Genomic DNA, 11,738 nt, shown 5'->3' on the forward strand with positions numbered 1-11,738 from the left:
TGCTGTCACCCACACAAGAAGAGACAGTCACAATGTATAGTCAAACTGCGTTTATTGCAGGCAAAGCAAAAGTACAAATAGGGCAAATCCAGAAGAGAGTGGTCGAGGGGAGCGTAAGGTCGAAGCCGGGGAATCAGGATATGGCAACGGGGCAAAACTACAAAAGAGTGGTCGAGGAAAGCGTAAAGTCGAAGCCGGGGAAGTCAGAATAGCAGAACGGGTAAACAAGCGAGTTGAATAGACAGGGGAGCTAGGGGAACACTAGAGCTGGCAAAGCGAAGGGGTAAACTAAACAATAACCAACAAGAGTGAAACGAAAGGGTTGTGATATATATAGGGGAGAAAACAAGCGCTGCAGGTGAAACGAATAACCAGGTGATTGGGAGGAGTACAGGTGAAACTAATACTCTGGTGATTGGGAGCGTGCATGAGAGCCAGAGGGGGGTGATTGGGAGTGAGCGTGTGAGCTCGGGGAGCGAGCCTGTGAGCTCGATGAAGCGGGGAGAACTAGAGGAGCGGGGTTCGTTACAGTACTCCCCCCTCTGCTACGGACGGCTCTGGACGGCCGTGCTCGGTTGCGAGGAGCGCGACCTCTGGGTGTTGGCGATGGTAGTCTAGCTTGAGAGCCTGGTCCAGGACATCTCTCGATCGTACCCACGACTGTTCCTCAGGTCCGTAGCCCTCCCAGTCGACCAGATACTGCAACTCGCCACCCCGACGTCGGGAGTCTAGCAAGGCCCGGACCGTATAGGCGGGTTGACCACCGACATCGAGTGGTGGAGGGGGTGTTTGGGCTGCTGTGGGCGGGAACATGGGGCTATAGAACACGGGCTTCAAAAGGGAAACATGAAACACAGGACAAATTTTGTAGCGGGGTGGCAAAAGTAATTGGTAAGTGACTGGGTTAATACGTTTAATAATTTTAAAAGGGCCGACATACTTGGGGCTTAGCTTCTTACATGGGAGACAGAGGCGGATGTCTCGGGTCAAGAGCCAAACCCTTTGGCCCGGATGGAACAGGGGTGCAGGACGGCGTCGGCGGTCTGCCTTAGCCTTCTGGGTCTGGGTGGAGTGTTGAATCCGGTCATGGGTGGCTCTCCAGACCTGGGCACATCTTTGGGCCCAGGCATCCACCGCCGGAACGTCACTGGGATCCGCTTCCCACGGGAAAAGGGGTGGTTGGTAGCCCAGGATGCACTGGAAAGGGGTAAGACCAGTAGAAGAGCTGACCAGGCTGTTTTGGGTGTATTCGGCCCAGGGGAGATAGGTGTGCCAGCTGCCTTGGGTCTGGGCGCAGTAGGCTCGCAGGTACTTGCCAATCTCCTGGTTGAGACGCTCGGTCTGGCCATTGGTCTGGGGGTGGTATCCCGAGGAGAAGTTGAGTTGGATACCCAGTCTGTCACTGAAGGCCCGCCAGAAGCGAGACGTGAACTGGGTACCCCGATCCGAAGTGATCTCCTCGGCAATACCGAAGTTTCGGAAGATGTGGGTGATCATGTGGTCAGCCAGTTATGTCGCGTTGGGTAACCCGGGTAGGGGAATCAGGCGGCACATTTTGGAGAAACGGTCTATTACCACAAGGATCTCGGTCCGGCCGTCGGAGGGGGGCAAGTCGGTAATAAAGTCCATGGCGATGTGGGACCATGGTCGGTCAGGGATAGGTAACAGTTGGAAGAGTCCTGCGGGAAGGTGACGAGGTGTTTTGGACTGGGCACAGACCGGACATGAGAGGACGTAGTCGTGGACGTCGTCCTTGAGCGAGGGCCACCAAAATCTCCTAGCAAGGAGCTCGGTAGTACGGGTAATCCCCGGGTGGCCAGAACAGAGGGAAGTGTTAACCCATTGCATGAGCTGGGGGCAAATAATGGTGGGTACACACATCTTGTTGGGGGGCGTTTGAGGAGGCGCGGGCTCGTCGCCTTGAGCCTGCAGGATGGCCTCCGTCAGTTCCCACCTAACGGGTGTGACGACGCACAACGTGGGGAGGATTGTCTCCGACCCCGGGGGTTCTGAGCCATGGCCGAAGAGACGAGAGAGGGCGTCAGCTTTGATGTTCTGGGAGCCCGGGCGAAAAGTGACAGAAAAGTTAAAGCGGGTAAAGAACATCACCCACCTGGCCTGTCGAGGGTTCAACCTCTTGGCTGAGCGGAGGTACTCCAGGTTCTTATGGTCAGTGAAAATGACGAAAGGGAACCTAGAGCCCTCCAACCAGTGACGCCACTCCTCCAGGGCTAGCTTGATGGCCAGCAGCTCTCTATTCCCAACGTCGTAGTTCTGTTCGGGGGAGGACAGTTTATGGGAATAGAAAGCGCAAGGGTATAGCTTGGCGGGAGTCCCGTGTGGTTGGGAGAGTACAGCTCCCACCCCCACCTCTGAGGCATCCACCTCTACCACGAACGGCAGAGTGGGGTCGGGTTGTTGGAGAACTGGGGAGGTTGTAAAGGCCTCCTTTAGGGCCTGGAAGGCCTGCTGGGCGGGTGTGTTCCAAGTGAGGAACTTCGGGTTGCCTCGGGTCAGGGACGTGAGGGGTGCGGCGATCTTGCCGAAGTTTCTAATAAAACGCTGGTAGTAGTTGGCGAAATCCAGGAATCGTTGGAGTTCTTTGAGCGTGCTGGGCACGGGCCAGGACAGGACTGCGGCAACCTTGTCGGTCTCCATCTCCATAGTTCCAGCAGATAAGACTTAGCCCAAGAAGGAGACGGAGGGGCGGTGAAAGGCACACTTCTCTGCCTTCACGAACAGGTTGTGTTCTCGCAGTCTCTGTAACACTCTCGAGACGTGAACGGTGTGTTCAGAGAGTGTGGAGGAGTAAATTAAAAGGTTGTCGATGTAGACGACGAGGAAGAGGTCTAGCATGTCCTGGAAGACGTCGTTCATGAATGACTGGAACACCGAGGGGGAGTTGGCGAGGCCGTACGGCATCACCAAGTACTCGTAGTGCCCCCTGGTGGTGATGAACGCAGTCTTCCACTCGTCTCCCTTGTGGATGCGTACAAGGTTGTACGCGCTCCTGAGGTCGAGCTTAGTAAAGATCTTAGCCTTACTGACCTGCTCGAGGGACGGTTGGATGAGAGGCAGGGGGTAGGCAAACTTCACCGTAGCCTTATTTAGGGCCCGGTAATCGATGCAGGGGCGAAGCCCGCCGTCCTTCTTGCCCAAGAAAAAGAAGCTGGACGCCACCGGGGAGGTGGACGGCCGAATGATGCCTAGACTGAGCGCCTCGTCGATGTAGTCCTCCATGGCTTTGGTTTCGGGTAGCGTTAAGGGGTGCACTCGGCTCTTAGGGAGTGGGGACCCCGGAAGGAGATCGATGGCGCAGTCCACACTGCGATGTGGGGGGAGACTAACCTGGGTCTTCTCGAACACATCAGCGTAGGAGGAGTACTCAGGAGGGATGGAGACAGGAGACTTCACTTTGGGGCTCTCTACGGAGGTGGAGGACACCGGAAGGGAAATACAATGTGACAAACAGTGGTCGGTCCAGCGCAACAGCTCCCCCGTGCGCCAAGAAATGTGGGGGTCATGAAGCGCTAACCAGGGGTGGCCTAAAACCACAGGGTCTCTAGGTGAGTGCACTATAAAAAACTGGATGAGCTCCGTGTGAAACAAGCCCACCTGGAGGGACAATGGCATGGTCCGGAAGGAAATGAGACCCGATCCGAGGGGTGCCCCATCTAGAGAGTTAACTCTGAGAGGTGGCACGACCGGACTGAGTGGGATGGATAGTTTCTGGACCAAGCCATCGTCTAAAAAATTTCCCGCTGCCCCGGAATCCACTAGGACTGGGGTAGAAAAAGAGACATTGTTAAAACTCAACATTACCGGGAGGCAGACTTGTTTCTGGGTAACGTTGAGAAAGACAGACATTCTCACCTGGCTTTCGGAGAGGGAACGCCGGGGACCGGCTGGGCATGAGTCAATTCGGTGACCCGGGTGCCACAGTATAGGCAGAGGCTCTGTGTCAACCGTCTAGCTCGTTCTGCCTGGGTTAGTGGAGCGCGACCAAGTTGCATGGGTTTGGATTTGGAAGAGCACTCGGGAGAAACGAGTTTAGGCGAGTTGAGACCCGTAGCAGGCTCTTGGACGACAGAGGGGCTCCGACAAGCATGGTCGCGAAGCAGGTTATCCACTGTGATGGAGAGCTGAATATAGTTCTCCAGCGACAGCGATTCTCCTCGACATGCCAATTCCATTTGGAGCTGGTCATTCAAACCCAGGCGGTATACAGTCAACAAAGCGGGGTCGCTCCACCCGCTACCCGCGGCAAGGGTGCAGAAATCAAGTGCGTAGGCAGCGGCTGTGCGTGACGCCTGTTTCAAAAACACGAGGCGGCTGCCTACATCCCTACCAGCTGCCGGGTGATTAAAAACCACGGCAATCTGGTGACAAAACTGATCATATGACGTCAAAAGGGGGCTCTCGGCAGTCCACAATGCAGTGGCCCATTGCCGTGCCTTACCCGAGAGCAGTGAGATTAAAAATGTACTCTCTCACTGTCAGTGCTTAAAAGGGGGTGATACGTCATATAAACAGTACATTGCATTAAAAAACCCTGACAAGCTTCCGACGAACCGTCAAACCGCTCGGGGGGGGTTGAAAGCTCGCGGCGCTGGGAAATGCAGTGGGAACATCAACGGGTACAGGGACAGACACAGGTGGAACAGGTTGAAACTGATCGGAAATGGTACGTACCGTTTGCAGTATTTCCTGTATTTGCTGTCCCTGAGCCGTGAGCGCTTGGTCGTGTTTCCCAACCGTAGATCCTTGGGCAGAAAGCGCCGTGCAAATCCGCTCTAGCGAGCTGCGGAGATCCTCAATGGATTCCATTGTGACTGTCTTCTGTAGGGTTGGTTATTCTGTCACCCGCACAAGAAGAGACAGTCACAATGTATAGTCAAACTGTGTTTATTGCAGGCAAAGCAAAAGTACAAATAGGGCAAATCCAGAAGAGAGTGGTCGAGGGGAGCGTAAGGTCGAAGCCGGGGAATCAGGATATGGCAACGGGGCAAAACTACAAAAGAGTGGTCGAGGAAAGCGTAAGGTCGAAGCCGGGGAAGTCAGAATAGCAGAACGGGTAAACAAGCGAGTTGAATAGACAGGGGAGCTAGGGGAACACTAGAGCTGGCAAAGCGAAGGGGTAAACTAAACAATAACCAACAAGAGTGAAACGAAAGGGTTGTGATATATATAGGGAAGAAAACGAGCGCTGCAGGTGAAACGAATAACCAGGTGATTGGGACGAGTACAGGTGAAACTAATACTCTGGTGATTGGGAGCGTGCATGAGAGCCAGAGGGGGGTGATTGGGAGTGAGCGTGTGAGCTCGGGGAGCGAGCCTGTGAGCTCGATGAAGTGGGGAGAACTAGAGGAGCGGGGTTCGTTACAAGTGCAAAAAATAAAAATACAAAATTGTCTATGAAAGTCAAATATGTGTAGTTTTTTATTTTTGTTTTTTCCAAAGCAGCTTTTCAGAAAATCAACTGTAATGTCATAATAATATCAATGACACTACTGGTTATAAATAATCTGGCAACATCATTTTATGTATAATAATCCATACATTTTATAATCAGATGTGTTTTTGGTGTTTCTGAATGAGTTGTACTTATATAAATTGGGTAAACATGATAGTCTCCTCTTACCACTGCTGGTCTCCACACTGATCTGTAAACCCAGATTATGATATGGGCTCATCACCCACAGATTACTGGTGGCTGTAATGTCAAACTCCAGCCAACCTTCTTCTGCTGCCCACAACCTGCGAGACTCCAGCAGAAACAGATCAGCATCCCTGCAAACAAGCACATCAGGAGTTATGAACATCACATTACCACATTTTAAAACTACTACTTTTTAAATACTGTATAAATGTATCTATCTATCGTCAAAAAAGGGGACTTGAGTTGGTGAAAGAAGCAGAAGTTTAAAGGCAGTAGTCTTACAGGGAGGCCTGCTTCCATTATAGTAATTACACACTGCAAGTGAGCAGTTGCTCATTGGCTGGTCACTTCAAAGCGTGTCGCTCACACAGGTGTTTTGAGAATGTCCCGCAGCCCCTCGTTATGGCTCATTAATTACAGCCGCTCTCTGAGGAGCTCCACATGAGCTTCAGCCCTGAGGTGGTTCACACATCATGTTTAGCGTGAACTCTTCACTAATGCTGACTCACACTGTTCAGTGCCACCAGTCCCAACCCCCACCTAGGATGGGGTCCGTATGAGACCACAGGGGAGCTGCCCGCTCTAAAGCCCCACTGTAAAGCCTCTTATAGACACATTAAATTAAGTGGCATAATAGAGTTAGAAGTTTAAGGCCTTTTTTGTTTGCATAAATCGCATTTATTGCCTCTGTTGTAGGATGTCGTTAAAATTGGGCTATATGCCTATGCATACGGGACCATCACATATGGCTCAGAAGGATTTTTTTGGGAGGCCATATGTCCATGAAAACAAACGATGTCTGGAATATATACAAACAGAATTCTACAGTCCTGGCATGCATGTTTTTTTCATGAGGCATTGATGGATCCTCATACAAACAGAAAAATTATGTTTGCCATATTATTTCAAGATGAATACAGTTTACATTGTTCTCACTTTTGAGAGACAGATTTCTAAAATAGTGTTATATTGATATATCAATATAACACTATTTTAGAAATCTGTACATATATATATATATATATATAATGATGATGATGATGATGATGATGATGATGATACGCTCATACATTTTTGGAATTCAACATTTTCAATTAACGGACTATCTTTCCAATGTTGAAGGTGCAGTGTGTAATTTCTGAGCTCAGCTCCATTTCCTGATGGAGGGAACCTGATAATCAGGTCGTGCTTACCCAAGGTCTTACCGTCCACTGCGTTGTGGTGGGCCGAAAATAGCGGCTACATACACCTTCAAGGTGGAGGGGGACAACCTCCCCTCCAACCTCTCCTGGAGGAATGAAAGCTCTGACCGAACTGCGCATCTCTGCGGGTCTTCAAACTGGGAAGAACACCAATTTGCGAACAAGCGCCACTTTAGGGCATAAAGCTGCCTGGTAGAGGGAGCTCTGGCTTGGTTGATCGTGTCTACAACTGCTAGTCCCGTCCAAGGGCCAGACGTGGAGGTTCCAGAGGTCTGGGCACAGATGCCAGAGGGTGCCCCGTTCCTGAGGAAGCAGGTCCTTCCTCTGGGGAATTTGCCAGGGAGGTGCTGTCACGAGGAGCATGAGATCCGAGAACCAAGTCCGAGTGGGCCAGTAAGGAGCCACTAAGGTCACTTGTTCCCTTTCCTCCCTGACCTTGCACAGCACCAGTGCAAGAAGGCTCACTGGGGGAAATGCGAACTTGCACAGCCCCCGGGGCAAGCTGTGTACCATCGCACCTGTCCCGAGGGGGGCTCCCATTAGGGAGTACCAGAGTGGGCAGTGGGAGTTGTCTTGGGAGGCAAAGAGATCTATCTGTAACATACGAACTGGTCCCAAATCAGCTGGGCCTGGGGGGTGGAGCTGAGTCACTGCTGACTCCAAAGGAGGAGATGGCAGGAGAGTTGTGGCATATGATGAGAGTGCACGCCGCCGTCGCGATTTATGGACGCTACCATCGTGGTGCTGTCTGAACGGATCAAGACGGGCTTTCCCTGAATTAGCGGGAGAAACCTCCACAGGGCAAGGAATACAACCAGCACACGGCACCCCAACCCAGTTGAGAGGCATATGTGGTGACCACGACACATCTGGACACCTGCTGTAGGGGGACTCCTGTCCACTGAAAACAGAGGTCTGTCCAAGGGTTGAAAGTCTGACAGCAGGAAGGGGTGATGTCATGATGACAACAGAATGCAGAATTTCATACTGCTTTATGTTTCCCATAAAAAATAGCAGACAGTCCTCAGCGGTATGCAAGTATTCCATTCCAAGCCAGGGGCGTAGCAGTCATTTTAAAACTGGGAGGACAGAGCAGTCAGTAGGTGGCTCACACAGACCCAACACTTAAAGTGCAGCATTAATATATTATAGTATATATTAATATAAAAGTATGATATATGTATTATATTAATATATACATATGATTTACTTTTAATATTTGTAGTATATTAAAGATTCATGTATTGCAAAATTAAATAAAGGGCATCTTGTGGAGCACTTGCTTCTGTTTCACACATGACAATAAAAGACTGAGAACAAGCTGGTCCTGAATAAATTATTTAATCAATTAATGACAAATGTGAATGTGCACAATTTTATTTTTTTATCTGTTTATGTTCATTGTGAGATTTGTAATTTTCCAAGTTACTCGAGTGTTTTGATTACGTTCACAAAAATTCATTCAGATCCATTTAATGATCCAGTGATCAATTCTAGTGATGTCAGAAGGTGGTGACAAATGAGTGTCTTGTGTGAAATGAATCAACAATCAAAAGACATTTTTAATCCTTTAAAATGTGTGTCTACAGATCTACAAAGAGACTTTAGTAGATGTTTTAAACATTATAAGAACAAAGCAAATATATCATTTTCCAACAGTTTGTGAGCTGTGAAATGAAGGGATTGAGACCAAAGGAGTCCTATTTTACAAAGATAACAACATTAGTTTTGGTACAGAATATTGTTTTGTGTCTTTTTTCAGCTAAATATAGAATGGATTGCAAGCCTCATAGTCATTGGCTTGTTTTTTGACACTATACCGGTCATGCCATATGCATTTCTCAAGTAGATATCCCTCCAACCACCCACAAAGTCAATGTTTGACGTGTGTTGGTGGGTTCTTTTTTAGACGCCAAACTAAAGCTATTTCAGTTGTGCGTTGTGGTCGTGGCTTTAGTCTGCATAAAGTACATGGCAGACAAGCTGTGCTGTATTCATTGAGGGACATTTGAGCTCCATTTAAACGCACAGCCAATTATTCAGTTCAAAAACAGAGTATGAGCAACAACAGATTTAATAACAGAAATTCATGAATATTTACCTCTATATCAAGTTTCAGAATAATACATATTTTTCTGTTGAATAAAGCCTGTATTTTAGCTTTCGTTTAACAGCCAATGCAACATGATACACCACTACAGAATAACCAAAGAATATTAATGTTAATATGAGTGAAAATATGGTTTAGAGTAAAACATTTAGGGAATATCACAGTAAAAAAATACATACACCCTAATCAGAAGTGGCCCTATAAAATATTTAGACACTTAAAGGAATGTTCCAGGTTCCAGCAACACTCCACTACATATATATATTCTTTTAAAAAAGCTAATATCACGGTTACAATAAGACATTTACAATGAAAGTTAAAGGGGCCAGTCCAAAAACACTGAAATAGGGTTTCAAAAATAAGGTCACAAGATATGCATTTTAACATGATGTTAATGTGATTATAATTGCTTACTAACCATATCTTAATAAAGTTATAACCAATATTATAACACCAATGTCATGATTACCAAACCCTGTGATCCCAGTATTGTCTATAACTTTATTTTATTTATTCATTTGTCACATACAGAGTTATATACAATATATAACTTGCAGTGAAATGTAAACCTGGTTAGTTTAATAGACTATGCATTTATATAAATAAGGAATGTACAAGATGCAGAGTATATTACGTGGCAGTAACATTAAAAAGTGCAGTGTCACAGAGTACAATTATAGCATATATATAAGTGAAGTAGGCATGTCCAATGTTGAGGAGTCTAATGGCCTGAGGGAAGAAGCCTCTCAGTTTTGGCCATCAGACTACGGGAGCACTTGCCAGATCGCAGCAGGCTGAACAGGCTATTACCGGAGAGGGCGGAGTCCTTGATGATTTTAACTGCTCTGCTTCTGCACCGCCGGGTGTAAATGTCACAATCAGCTCCTTGGTTTTGCTGACATTCAGAGAGAAACAGTCAGCCTGGCATCATGATGTCAGTATCTCTACCTCATCAAGGTAGACAACCTCATTGTTGTTAGAAATGAGGCCCATTTCCACTGTATCATCAGCAAACTTAACGACAGTAGTGGATCTGTGAGAGGACACACAGTCATATGTGTAGAGAGAGTAGAGCAGGGGGCTCAGGACACAACCCTGTGGGGCTCCTGTGCTCAGGGTGATGAAGTTGGAGGTGAACTGGACTCTCACTACCTGGGGTCTACCTGAGAGAAACTCTTGAACCCAATCACAGAGGATGAAAATTAGTACTAGGTCCCCGCTTCACCACCCTTCTCTCCGGAGCCTCATGTTTGAGCCTTTGTTTATACTATGGCATAAGGAAATGCCTGCATGGTCTGATTTACCAAAAGCCAGCAACGAGTTAGCTCTGTAGCCATTCCTAAACTGAGAATAGCAGTGGTCCAGTGTGTTTACCCCTGTAGTTGTACAGGAGACATGTTGATAAAAGTTTGGCATGACCTGTCTGAGATTGGTTTGGTTAAATTCCCCCACCACTATAATGGCAGCATCCGGATGTTTGTTTATATAGGCACAGAGCATATTGTGTAGCTTAGACAGAGCCATATCTGTGTCATGCTGAGGTGGGAAGTATACAGCAGTAGCGATGACCGATGTAAACTCCTGTGGCAGGCAGAATGGACGGCACATACTAGACAAATTTTCCAGGTGAGGTGTGCAGGAACGCAACAGAGTGGTAAGGTTCCGAGTCACACCATTTGTTGATATCAATGAAACAAATCCCTCCATCCCAGGATTTACTGCCCCCCATGTCCTGTCCATCCGTAGAAGTTATCGGATGGCGTTACAGCTGTGTCCGGTAGCGAGGGGGTCAACCATGTTTCAGATAGACAGAGTATGTTACAGTCCCTGATGTCCCGTTGAAATCTTATTCTGGCTCTGAGATCGTCCAACTTGTTCTCAAGATTGGACATTGCCGAGAAAAATACTGGGCAGAAGAGGACTGTGTGCTCTGTTCCTCAGCCTGTTGCAAACCCCAACATATTTTTCTCGATGTTTCTCGTTTCGTTGCCAGATAAGGTTAGTAAGCAATTTTATCATACTAAAATCATGCTAACATATATAGTATATTGTTTACATCTTGGAGCTATACTTTAAAATAATGTGTATGTAATCAGTTTAATGGAAAGGAGGAGGCAAGAACCGGCTTGATAATATAAATAATATTTTAATTATAAACTTAAAAGACAAAACACACACATGACGGACATGTCTGTAAATGATCTCTCTCTCCCACACAACCCTCCGCAGTCAGCCTTTATCCCTCTCGGAGGCTTGATTAGCCTGATAAGGGAACGGGTGTGTCACGACTCCTCATGTCATCCCTGTCCACCTGGATGAGGGAGGGGACAAGTGTAGTACCCCCCAAAAAAACACTGTAAAATTTAAACGAGAGGGAAAAGGCCAACGTGGAGCGGCAGTGAGAGAGAGAGAGAGAGGAGAGAGAGATGAAAAAAAAACACTTACTCGCCAGTTCTCCGATACGCCGTAGCTTGTTCCTCGGCCACTCCTCCACCCTCTAACGGACAACAGCCACGCCTCTCCGGGCGAATCGGAGGCCCCTGGCGGACGGAACGCCCCGCCGCATTCTTGGGGAACAGAAGGCCCCCCCTGGTAGTGGTTCTCCCGCTCCAGGCGGTCGGCAGCGAACCCCTCCCCGCTTGCGGTCGGCGATATCAGACCCCGCCACGTTTCAGCGGCAGGTAGGGGACTCCTCCTCCCCTGGCAGCAGCCCTGACCGCTCCAGGCGGTCGGTTAGGAGACCCTTCTCCCCTCGTGTTCGGCGGCC

The 11,738-nt window shown here is 48.3% G+C and overlaps 1 protein-coding gene across 1 annotated transcript in view; it reads right to left on the bottom strand.

Annotated features, from left to right (window-relative positions):
* The window catches only part of LOC127634916 (bone morphogenetic protein 7-like), an 85,123-nt gene that overhangs the window by 20,629 nt on the left and 52,756 nt on the right, over positions 1–11,738 (bottom strand). The window contains 1 exon segment of the mRNA XM_052114667.1: positions 5,642–5,790. Within this exon segment, the coding sequence (XP_051970627.1) occupies positions 5,642–5,790 (149 nt within the window).

The sequence above is a fragment of the Xyrauchen texanus genome, chromosome 42 (genome assembly GCF_025860055.1).
Source record: "Xyrauchen texanus isolate HMW12.3.18 chromosome 42, RBS_HiC_50CHRs, whole genome shotgun sequence".
Taxonomy (NCBI): domain Eukaryota; kingdom Metazoa; phylum Chordata; class Actinopteri; order Cypriniformes; family Catostomidae; genus Xyrauchen; species Xyrauchen texanus.